The 13,037-nt window shown below is 32.3% G+C and overlaps 1 protein-coding gene across 5 annotated transcripts in view; it reads left to right on the top strand.

The window, feature by feature from the left end:
* Nucleotides 1-13,037, top strand: part of LOC142353355 (neurexin-1-like) — a 218,456-nt gene that overhangs the window by 190,414 nt on the left and 15,005 nt on the right. For all 5 annotated transcript variants that reach the window (XM_075405588.1, XM_075405586.1, XM_075405587.1 and 2 more), the window contains one exon: nucleotides 7,819-7,999. In XM_075405588.1, coding sequence (XP_075261703.1) covers nucleotides 7,819-7,999 — 181 coding nt within the window. The remainder of the gene's footprint in view (nucleotides 1-7,818; nucleotides 8,000-13,037) is intronic.

Here is a 13,037-nt window from a genome sequence, read left to right as displayed (position 1 = left end):
GTTTTGGTGATTTAATTATTGCAAGGTTGAAAGCTTAAACAAATGTATGTACTGCAAATAGCTGAAAAAGCTTGAATGGACGAGCTACCTCACTCTGAGCTCGGAAAATAGACCGACACGGTGTTTAGCCGAAAAGCAAGAAACGGGAAACTTAGCTGACAGATCTATTCTTATTAGTCGAGAAATCTCATTGGATACATTACAACCTGATGTGAATACACACTTTCACCGAGTAGAAGTGCGCCTTTTTTACTCAAAAGCTCCAATCTGAATACGAATTTAAAGAAAAGAGAAGTTGATTATCATCGGTTGTGCTTCGCACAGGAAATTTGCAGCTTATTAAAAACCAATTTTTTCCATAGGTGTAAATGGAAAAATCACGCGAGTTGACATAACGGGTAAATTTTTTTTAAAGGTTTTGAAATACTTTAAAAACTGCGTACATAAACCTCTCTGCGTTGAAACTTATCAATCAAAAAGATCTATGCTTTGTTATGTTTCAGCCTGTTTTGTTAAGATTTTAAAAGTTTCTTCCGTGTTTCGAGATCTTTTCATTGATACACCATTCCTATCACTCTGCAAAAAATAATGGTCAATCAAAATTGATTTAACAAAAAACAAAAGCAGGGTAACACGAAATTGGCCTAAAAACAGAGTCTTGTAGCATAAAATTGCTAACTCCCAATTAAATTTGGAGATTTGGAACAAACAGTTTTGGGAAACTACCATAAACTACCTTTTCACTATTGTTTTTCTAAATTGTTGACTTTATAGAATTTTTTTGAAGAAAAATACTGTTTTGGAAAAACAAAGCACTCATGAGGCTGATTTTCTCCAATTTTTGTTTTACTGATTTATTAGCATGTCTGAATCTTCTTTATGCAAAAAAAAATAATTAAATATCATCAAGATCTTGAATAAAAATTTTGTTTGATTGTTCAATTCCATAAATGAAGTTATAGTTCGTATTTTATAAATGACTAATTCATTTAATCTTTTGCGAGAAAAATTAGCTGACGATGTGAACAAAATTTAAACTTTGTCTATTGCTGCAAAATTTTCAATCAGAAATATCGGAGAAAAAATCACTACAACAAAGCAATCAAAATCAATCTGTGTTTTTTTCGCATTTTTTTGCAACAAGAAACCAAGATTTGCTGAAATCCTTGAACATTTTTTCGTCTAAACTTGTTGAAGGTTTTGATGAATTTTTTCGTCTAAACTTGTTGTCTAAAGTTTTTTCGTCTAAAGTTGTTGTCTAAAGTTTTTTCGTCTAAAGCTGCTGTCTAAAATTAACTTGTTGTCTAAAGTTTTTTGGTCTAAAGTTTAGACAAATTTGTTGAAGGTTTTGATGCGTCCTGCGACGCGAGGACGCAACAACTAATTTAGTCAAACGGAGAAAGAAACACACACTACTCTTGTGGAACATCATAAGAAGTTCTTGTAATTTAAAACGTTCCTTGCAATTTTTTTTAGGAAACAGATATTCCAATTTCCATTTTCAATAAAAAATTGTCGGTCAACTGCATAGAAACATTTTTCACTGGTTGATATTCAAAGAAACGTCTTTTTTATGAGATTTTAGGCATATGCGTGTTGCCTGTAGATAGATGTTTTCCTCTAACAAAAATAATTAATTTAACTAAAATTTTTAATTGTTCTCGAAAAAAGTTTGAAGCATTTATTGTTATTGTAGTCACTTTGGATTTAATCCATTTCTGCCCCGTACATTATGCACCCCCCGTTACAGAGCACGTTTCATTGCTAAGTGAAATCTTACGTGAAAATATGCACCCACTAAGATGGGGGCACAAACTAAAAAGATACATCTTCTATTATGCATAAAAATTTTGCATAATGAAAGATGGATCTTTTCCGTTTGTTTTGATTTTTCGAAAGACTTTTTGTGATTTATAGGATCAAAAATTCTCTCGCCTGCACTCTCTCCTTCACTCGCTTCGATGTCTCTAGTGTCAGCAGCTGGACCCAAGCGGTGGCAGATATCTACTAAAAGTCAAATGAAAGCTGCAGCAAAATGAGTGTATCTGTTTTACTATATTTTTGCCTAAAAAATTTGAGGTTTTGTTTTTTATTGGTTATAGTGGTAAGAAATAACCCCCAATGACGTCAATGAAACCTACTTTTTAGTGAATTGTACTTTCAAAAAACCATTAAATCAGGTTTTCTCTCTCTTGTAACCCCCCGTAATCATAACTTCCCAATACGGACAAAAGGTTCATTGTAAACTTTATTTTGTTTACGTAGTGACATCTCCCCCAAAGCACGTGCTATAATATTTTTCCGCCCCCACTTAGTGGTGGATGAACTATATACTTAAATGGGTTTTTTTTTGTTTGGTCAGTTTTGGCCGATCGATATATTCATCGTAGAGAATCGTGAGTGGTATCATTAGAAAATTCTTTGAACGTAGAATTTGCATTTTGAATTTCCTTTTTTGAGGAGTCATTGAGGTTCAAAATTTTTGTGAATATTTGATATTTGGATGTTATTTTTTTGACTTTAGCGTTTTTTTTGCTAAATTAAAAATTTTTGTTACAAAAACTTAATTCAAAATTTGTTTTTATCACAAAATATTGAATAATATTGTGTGTCTAAAAGTTGAACAGGAACGAAAAGGTTAGTTTTAGGTCTCTTTGGGAAGTCAACAGTACAAAAAATTGGATTTATGTTGCATTTATATTCAATTTTTTTTATTTTTGGGTTTCCTCGTTTCATTTAGAGACAAGAACTTCTTCACAATGAAGTTCTATTGACTAAAAATCTCGTTCCATTGGTGTGCAATGAACACTTATTTCGTCTTCAGTGAATCATCGCTCAAGGTCCTTATGGCTTCGATACTGTTTTTTTAAAAATTTAATGCTTTTTAGTATTTTGCCGGCGTTTTTCGCGTTTTTCTGGTCTTTTCCTTAGTGTTGTTAACTGAAAAACTCAAATGCATTCCTAAAGAGGATTAAGTGAACTTACCTAAAACATACCTAATGGTTGTAAAGATTTTTAAAATGTTCCAAGAAAAGTTTAATATTTAGGTTTTTTAAATTCAATTCTGTGAAATTGTAGGTCTGGCCCGCTAATGACATGTCCATCAAGCTTAAAATTGAATCGAAATGAATCGAATTTAGCAAAATTAACGTTCTCAGAAATCTTTCGATGAATTTTGCTACTAGTTTTCTTAAAATTTACGACGTTAGGATATTTGTTCATAATTGTGGCTCTTCTTCGAAATCTTTTAGCCTTTATAACAATATTGAAACTTATTGGCGCTGAAATAAACTCTTAGCTGAACTTAAAGAAAGTTATTGAAGAATAGCTTATTGTTTTTTTTCTGGCACATTTCTATTGAATTTTTGATTTTTTTCCTGTATTTGTTGTCTTTTTTTTCGTCGTAAGATTTATTCTGATTAAGGAGTGATCTCTTTGGCTTCCAGTTATAGGTTAAAGCGTTCAGTTCGTGTTTGTTGAGTTTTTTAAATTACATTATCACAAGGCTGAGATATCCCGTTGTATTTTTCCTAAAATTTGTGCGCATTTTGCAGCCGTAAAACGATTTGATGACAGATCTCATTAAATTTCATTTATTGTGGCTAAAGAATCTAATCAATAGTTTCTGATTTTGACTTTGTTTGCTTTCAAAGTTTTGAGACTATTTTTCGAACTTTTCTTTTTGTCATCTTGTATTCTCATTAATGACAAGTTCCAACCACTTTCTTGTGAGTTTACTTTTTCAATGATATTATGTGACAGCCGATGTTTTATATCTTGGACACTATGCGTTTTCTTGAAAAACTTGTTTCTTGGTATTTTTTTGTGGTTCTACTTGTTTTCCCCTAAATCATTTGCTTTAAAAAAATCCCCTTCGTTATCAAGTGAGACCAAGTCGAACATATACAATTTTAATTTATGTTGATCGATTTAACAAAATTGACTATTCAGTTGAAAACCTAATTTTCAGTTGATAGCTGATGACGTTAATGGCTTCTATCATTTGTGTTTTCGTAAATTGTTTGTTTTTTTTCTGCACTTTTGTATCTGTAGTTAGTTTGTGATTGTATCAATTGGCTTATGCTAATGAAAGACATATCCTCTAAGGACTTCAAAGTAAGTCTATTAAGACATTTTTTATAAGCTAATGATCTTACGACATTTCAAACCGTTTTGTTTAAGAAAATTTGATTGATTTTTGAACTTCGCCCCATCTTTTTTCTTTTTCTCCACTGGTTATCTAGTCGCCTTGTAGATAAGTCTCATTTGCTTTGTAGTTGAGGAAAATTTGCGTACTTTTTGTTTTATCTGACAGTTTTTTTGATTTTGCTGCTTTGTGCTTTTGAAATTAGGGTTCAGTTTTTGTCATAATTTTTTTTTGTTTTGTTTTTTTTGTTGTTTGTATTGTCTCGTACTTTTATTAATGTCAGGTATCATTATCCCTCCAACGCTCCATGGCATTATATTTTTCATTTAGTTTTTTGGGTTTATAGCATTGTTTTTACACAAACATCTATTTGTGTATATCTCTCTTCTCTTCATTTGTTAGACAGTTAAGTCAGAAATGTGGATGAGCGTGGTCAGAACATTATGTGCAAACGCACATTCCCGAGTCTCCTTGTTACCACTAATATCTACTATGTAATGGGACGTGTTCGACATCTGTTATGGCGTTTCGGGGGGGGGGGGGGGTAATGGAAACGATTCCTTTCCTTTTTTTTGTTTTTGTAGATCATAATAGTTATAGATCAAAAGAATTGCTGGCATACAATTTTTTCATATAAGGAAAATTTTTCAGTGGAATTTCTGCAACTTCAACTTTTCCGTATCAAGTGTCTTGAACTCGTTTTATGTTGTCTTGATTTTTTCTTCTACTTTGAAGTAACAAAAATTACACAGATGAAATCCTGATCAATCGCAATCATAAAATGAAATGAAGCAGCTAAATCGTGAAATCTCTATTTGTTGTTAAACGTCTATCAATTCTATTACAGGACACTTATATTAACCGCGATTATGTTCACCTGTCAACCTGTCCGTCTATCAAACCAAATCTAGCGCTTTTTCAATCTTATCTACTTAAAACTCACTAGCAAAAAAATAATTGTCTGTTATTGAAAACAGTTTCATCGCAAAATGTAACTTATCGATTTTTTAGCTTATGGACATAAAATTCCGTCATATAAAACACTATATATGCTTCAGTTCGTTTTTACTATTTAAGAGACCCTTAAATCTTAAATTTAAAAGCCTCGGCCGGTTGAAAAACCCACTTAAGTGCGCAAATTTAAATGTACAAATTTGCAAATTAGGGCTTTTATGATTTTGTCGCTAAAATTGTACTTAAATCTCAGATTTTTCGGCCAAAGCGGCGTGAATAATTTTTCTAGTTCAATGTTAATTTGTGCGTAATAATTTCTTCTGCAATTTCGTAGCAGTGACACACAATTGCGTTTTGCATAATTGCAATTAGTCTAAAGCATGAAGCAATTAAAATTTAATTTTAAGGAGAAAATTTTGGAGGTTTCCACGATTTAGTGGGATTTTGAAAATAGGAGATTAGTGTGCATTGAAATTGGCTTTCGGTTTCTCAAATGTTGTCAAATCAATCAAAGAGAGCGCAAAAAATATTAGGAGCTAGCTGTTTCTGATTCATGTACACAATAAAAGTCCCCCGCCCACTAAAATCGATTTAATCATAACATAAGGGTTATGGAATTTTCAGGATTCTTGAATTTAACCCTGACCCCAAAAACTATGGAAAAACAAATATTCGAAAGTGGGCTAATGTTGCGAGCGTATGATGAATTTCAAAAAGAAAAATTGGTCCCCAAAGTTGAGTAAATAGTTAATGAGGCAGTATTTAGGTCGTTGGGTCTAGAAAATTGGGTTCAAAGTCAAGAAAATTAGTGAGAAGTATGTGGTTGTTCATATCTGATCGAGCCTTAAAACGACCACAATCAACCCAACTTTGTTTGCAGAAAAATTTATTCTCCGTTCATATAAATTTCACGCTGAGCTCATGTTTGATCACAAAGTTTGACGGCAATACTCGACCCATGAAAACACCATGTTTGACATGTTTTATACATGAAGAAAATTTGTTCCTATGAGGCAACCTTCTGACTCAAAAGTTCAGTCTCTATAAGATGTCGTTTCTTCATAACAAATAAAGCCTTTCTGTTAGATTGCTGTGAATGGTTTTCAAAGTTAAATTGTAAAAGACCTCATCAAAGATCTTAAGTGATCAAACAAGACTCTTTCAGTGAGCATTGTACCTCTTATTGCTTACAAAAGATTAGACTTCACATGAAAATTGAATGTATCGCATTTTTTTTTTGACGATACGGAACCATTTCTGTTGCTAGATATTTACGACCATTTATGGTTTCAATAATTAGCTTTATATGACGCTTCAAGAATTTTAGAAAAATTTGATCAACATTTTTATCCTTATCTGTGGTTAAATTCGTGGAAATACGTTAAAACGTTAAAAACACATATTTTTTAAACAGTAGTTTAGAGGAACTAAACAACTTAAATTGTAATTGAAAAATCTATGAATTGCTTTCGAACGAAGTTTGAAGCAATTATTGTAGATGTGTGAGTCCTTTTTATGAAAAAATTTGATGGGCATTTTGACATTTTAATTGACCTTTTGCGCCCCTGATTCTTAATTTGCGTGGTCTAAATTTTGCTCTCATTCACAATTATCATCAGCTGAACTCAAGCTGTAGTACATCACTACTGAAAGTCAAATGAAAAGCACGCAAAAATTGGTGTACATTTTTCTACTTTATATTGTATCATTGTTTGTAGTGATAATTATTAACCACACTTGATTCCCACATCCCCCCGACGAATCAAGCTGTAATAGATTCGAGCTCCCTCTAGTCGTTTGAGGGAAGTTCTTCCGACGTTAGTCGGTTATTTTTACGTATGAGTCCACTCAAGCACGGTACATTTTTGAGACACTTTAGATAATATTGTCAATTTTTAGTTTAACCCCCTGATGTCTTTGTTTAATTCCGATTACCAATCAGCATAATTGGTATTACAGGCATGCTTTATTATACCTAAGAGGCCAGTTTGGTCCTCAAGTTTGGTTTTAACTGTTTCATACTAAGTTTCACAGGAAGATGAGACATGGCTATAGCCCGCAAATCAAGACCAAAGTATTCCATATAAAGATTGCTAAGTATACGCTATTGCACATTAATTGTAGCACTGTCAGAGATTGTCATGTTAAGCTTTGTTTGCAATAATTTTGACAAAAGAGTTATTTATTTTGTATATATTGGGGATGTTTTGGGTATTTTGTTTTGACATTTATTTTGAAATTGGTTGAATTATGCAATTTAATTATTCTAGTCAATTTCTCACGTTTGTTTTTGTTCTATAATCCGATATTTGACCATAATTAAGTATAAAATTTAAAAGAATTTTGTTTCAAACTTTGAGAATTTTAATTAACTCAAATTTTCTATAAAATATATTGCAAAATTTGTTACTGTCGTCCATTTTACAAGTAAATCATTTCTGCAAAATCGGAAAAACATTTTTTTCCGAAACTAGGCTACAAATTATGTAGACTATTTTCCACATTTTAACGCAGCCAAAATTCCGGAAGTCAAAATCAACCAATTTTATTTTATGTATACTATGCGGTATTATGGTAAGAAAACCGGGGATATTGACAACTTTCCTACTATAGTATTGCTATCAAAATTGCTATATCAGAATTTTCAGAGGTTTTTGGAAACATAAAATTGTGTTCACTAGGATAGAAATAACTTTTGTTTTGTTTTTCTGTTATAGTCGGAGGGTCGTCCTCTGGTGGAGTACAGGATAGGGAACTATGTTCACACAGTTAAGGACAACTCCCTCCCCAATGAACTGAATGACGCAGTTTTCCATCTGGTAGTCTTCCGCAGAAAGGGTCCAAACTGCTCCATACAAATTGACGACTTCCCTCTCTACACCTACACATCCCTATCAGGTGATATTCTGTGCCCATCGTTTCCCTCAATTATAGAGGTCACAATCTAAGATGGAAAAAGAAGGAGCCCCCCCCCCCCTCGAAATTAGAAATTATATTTCCTCCATTATGGTATGTTTAGTTTAACGGGAGCGAGATTATGCTTTATATGAACTGTAAACGGGGGGGGGGGTGACAGACCCGGAAACTTTTCATTACCATTTCCTTTTATGCGGCCTACCCCGCGCCAAGTTGCAAGAAACCAAATTGATCTATAAATATAAATCTCAATAAAAAGTCTAACTAAATCGCGTTCTATCCTGTGAGCTATGTCGAAAAACATTCATTTTTTCTCAAACCAGTTTCATTAATATCCCCGGATGCGACATTGTGAGCAAAGCTTCAAAGTTTTTTTGATCTCGTCAAAACTACATTTGCAAATGACCAAGCAATGATTCACAGTTTGTTGCAAAACGCCGTTCTTTGTTATGAAATTCTCCTTTTTCATGATAATAAATCATTTATCGTATCGATTCTGGTAATTTTATATAATAAAGTGTTTGAAAAAGGGGTTCGTTTTCCTAAAGACATTCTAAATTATTTAGTCTCTTAGTCTTTAATTTGGTGGAAAAATTGTTAAAAAATGGATTCTACGCCTAGTATTGTTCTACGTTTGAAGCGGTTAAAACTATGAAAATATCTATGCTAAACTCAAAGAGATACAGAGCTATAACTGCTTCGTTATCGTCTAAAATAATACAATTTTTCATGTCGTTAATGGCGGCGATGGTTGATTTGATTTTTTTAGCCTTCTGTTTTGAAAAAGATCATTTTGTTATCATCCTCAACTTTATCGACTAAAATTTGTTCCGACCCCACTTGGGGGAGGAACTATATACTTAAATGGGTTTTTTTGTTCTGTCAATTTTGACCGATCGATATATTCATCGTAGAGAAATATGAGTGGTATCACTAAAAAGCTCGTGTAGCGTAGAACTCAAAATTGAAAAGATTTTTTTGAATTTCTTATTTTTCGAGGAGTTATCGAGGTTTTGTGTGAACATGTGATATTTTGTTCACATTTAGCATGATTTTGTTCAATTTAGCGTAATTTTTATTCAAATTAAGACTTTTCTATGAAAAATTTTTTACATTTCATTCTACAAAAAGAAACAATTTTGTGTTACAAATAGATCGATAAAAAGGCTAGTTCTGGTCTCCTGAGGAAGTTTACTATAACAAAACTCGAATTCAATTTGAGAGCTGTTTTGTAAGAAAATTTCTCCTAATTATTATTGTTTTTTATTCACTTAGAGACTTGTCATTTTCATATCGAAGTTCCATTATAGGCAAACTTTATTTACAGTCAAATGATACCCAATGAAAGAAAAATTGTTTTTAAGGCATCGCTCATGTCTTTTTTGTCTTCGACTCTGATTTTTTGAAATTTTTAAAGAAATTTTGGTCTTCTTTTTGAAATTTTACTTAATTTTGGGATTCTTTTTGCACAATCTTGCCATCTAAAATTCAATTGGCTTTTTTATGTGCAATAGGTAAACCTATATAGCGCTTTGAGGGGACAACTAAGGGCTGTCAAGATTTTAAAAAATAATTTTCAAAAACTTTTTTTTCGATTAACCGATATTAAACTAATTTCCATGAATAGTAAGTCAGTCTCATTAATGACTGCAACCCCTTCTTTTTTACTGCAACAAAATTTAATCTGGTAAGCGGTTCTTGCACTTTTCTGCTGAATTTTTGGTTTTTGCCTGGTTTTGTTGTTTTCAAACTCATTAGACCTATTTTGATGTCCTACTGATGACATAAGAATAACTAACATCCTTATCTCCTTTTTGAGGCATAACTTTCCGTATTTATTGACTTCAGTTGAGAGCTATTGAATTTAATGGATGTTAAGACATTAAGAACTTTGCTGGACACTAACCACTATCAATTTTATTTTCATGAACTGTAAGTCAGTCTCAGTTGTGACTGGACCCCATTCCTTTTAATTGCAATTAAAACAATCTGGTAAGCGGTTTTATCTGCTAACTATCTATTTTATGACTTCGATAACACGGGTATTCGTAATTTCAAAAAAAAATTATTGTATTTTTTTATTTCGTTTACTTCTGAAATCTTATCTCATTATCTTTGTATTTGCAGTTACCATTGGCTTAAAATAGACGTCAGAAGGATCATAGATAACGTTTGCAGAGAAAAAGTTACGGTTTAAATGGCTTCAACACTTTCTTCTCAAGTTTCTGCTGCTTTTTTGGTTTTTGATTGTTTGTTGTTGTTTTCAAAATCATAATAGGACTTATTGTGGTGTCTTACTGATAACATGTTGATGACAAACATCCATGTCTTCCCATCAAGGCATATAGTAAGGTATTTTTTTCTTTCCGTTGAAAGCTCTTGCTTTTAATGGCTGTTAAGACTTTAAAAATAATTTTCAAGAATTTTTTTTGGACATTATCCAATGTTAAATTAATTTTCGTGAACTGTAATTCAATCTCGGTAATGACAGGACCTCCATTTTTTTTATTGCAACTGAAATGAATCTGGCTAGTGGTTTTATCTTCTAACTATTTGTTAAAAAAAGAAGAACCCCAATGCTGCTAAAAATATATGTGGGATTAGAAAATTTTAACATTTCTTTTTTTTATTGGCTTCGACACGTTTCTCGCTCAAAATTTTTTGATTTTTCTACATTTGCCATATAGTCATGTAGTCGTAAAATGCAGACTGGTCTTATAGGCTTCTAACTCAGGATTGAATGAATGATCTTGCTCAATGTACTCAATTTTTAGCGAATAGTATTAAAGTTTACAATACTGTTCCTTCTCAAACATTTTTTATACTTTTCAGTTTTTTCTATTTTTGTCAGCTTGTAATTTATTCTCATCATTGAGAGTTTCCATCCAATTTTTTGTAATTCAAAAAGTTTTTTTCCACTGATGTCATGTCGTAACTCGTGTTTTGTTTGTTGGACAATATGCGTTTTCATAAAAATTTAAGTGTGGTCAATATTTGTATTTCTTTTTCTCTTCTTTCAGCACATTCGCTGAAAAAAAACTTGTTTTTGCTTATTTTGGTGCTTGTTTTTTACTCGTAGTCTTTTTATTGGCAGATCTTGTGAGCGCTTTAATGAGGCATGGTATTATGCAATTCAATTAGTAGTTCGGTTTTGTAACGATTTTTTAAAACTCAAGTATCTATTTTTAATTATCTCATAATTAGGTTGACAATTAAGTCAAAAATATAGATGATCGGAACATCATGTGCGAACGCACATTAACGCGCATCCTTGTTGTTTTATACAACTAAAGATTAGCAATCGTTTGTAATCTGTTTTTTTAAATAATTGGCAGCTTATCTTTAGACAGGATGTAGTTAGATGCCCCATTTACATAAAAAAAACTGAAACTAGAACAATTTTTTGAATTTCTGAAACTTTAGAACTCTGCTCAAAGATACCCGAGACTTGGGCTTGGCCTTTCTCTGCCCAGAGAGGTCCATCTCTCTGCCAACACTTGGCCACTAGAAAATTTGTGATTCAGGCCTGATAGGCTTCGGGAATTCGGTACGCGGAGACACTTAAATGGGTTAATTTTCGAGCAATCTTTTTTTTTCAAGTTCTTACAGCCCCTTTGTGATATAATTTTATATCAGTTTTTTGTCTGTTGCGTGTGCAATCCATGATCGAACAAATCGGGTGTTAAAGTTTTATTGAGATGAGTGTCGTCGGAAACTGTTGATAATTTTGTGAAAATGTTATCATCGTTAAATTTTGCTTTTAGTTTTATTTTACATTACTCGTTTCTATCAGTGTTTATCTTTTTTCATTTTTTAATTTTGTGATTTTTTGGTCAGTCCTTTTTTGAATAAAAAGTAATTGGATCACACCAAATATAAGGATTGCTTTCATTGGAGTCGCCACCTGGGGAGAATTTACTCCATAACTTCTCTCAGACATCAGATTTTGATTTTCTCAAAATTCTCACATTTTTTAAAACTCGATTCAAATGAAATATTTGTGTCTTTGGAGACTGTATTGGACCAGCCCTCAGAGACCATTTGGCGTGAACAAATCATTTCACGTGCGCAGTGGTTCAACTTCCCTCTTTCGGATATCTATTTTTGAATTATTAATAACCCGTACCAACCAAGTTCATGTTGAACACGATTTCATGTATTGTTTATGGTTCAAATTGATTTCCGTGTGTCAATCAAACCAAAATATAAACAAGAATAATGATGCTGTTGTTTATCAAATTCAATGTGATTTTGTCAAAAAGAGGAGAGGGGAGAAAAGGTAAACATGAATGGTGTTTTTAACAAACATGACGCTTGATTTCATTTTAGTGCTTTTGGGCAGCCGAAAACCTTCACAAATATGGACAATAATGAATTATTATGTTTATTGACGTGATGTAACAATTTTTTTTGCAATGCATTCTTAAATTTGCCTTTGTATAATTTTTTTGTCATGATATGAAATTGTCAATCATGTGCCGAATGTACATTGGAGGATGAAAATATCTTTTCAAAACAATTGTTTTGTATGTCTGGCTAAACCAAAAGACAAGAACGGTGAATATCCAATATTTAAAATTCATCAAAAACAGAAGCAAGAGCCTCATATGAACAATTTATTTATGAACATAAATGATGCTGATTTTTCCTGAGAAATGGGTACATGAGAATTCTTGAACCAGAAAACTCAACCTGAAAATTTAACATATAAAAACAAAACCAAGATAATGAATTTAAAAAGAACAAAATTGATGCATCTTATCTGTTTAGTCTCTGCTCTGATCATCTTAGAATGTAAACTGTACAGTTTTATATTTAAAAGTAACCAAACCATTTTAGTATAAAATAAAATCTACTGAAGGAGAGGTTGACTCAGCATCCAAGCACAATGAAAAATTTAACTGAAATACTCTCAATAGATCGATAAGAATCCCGGAGGGTGGTGGCAGAGCAAATCAGCGCTGAATCATACTAAAGACCTTTTGTTTTTAGAATGGCTGGTACTCTGTTCATGTCACAA

The sequence above is a fragment of the Convolutriloba macropyga genome, chromosome 14, assembly GCF_964194025.1.
Source record: "Convolutriloba macropyga chromosome 14, txConMacr16.3, whole genome shotgun sequence".
Classification (NCBI taxonomy): domain Eukaryota; kingdom Metazoa; phylum Xenacoelomorpha; order Acoela; family Convolutidae; genus Convolutriloba; species Convolutriloba macropyga.
Note: the sequence above shows the minus strand (reverse complement) of the source record. Positions and strands in the feature narration are given on the sequence as shown.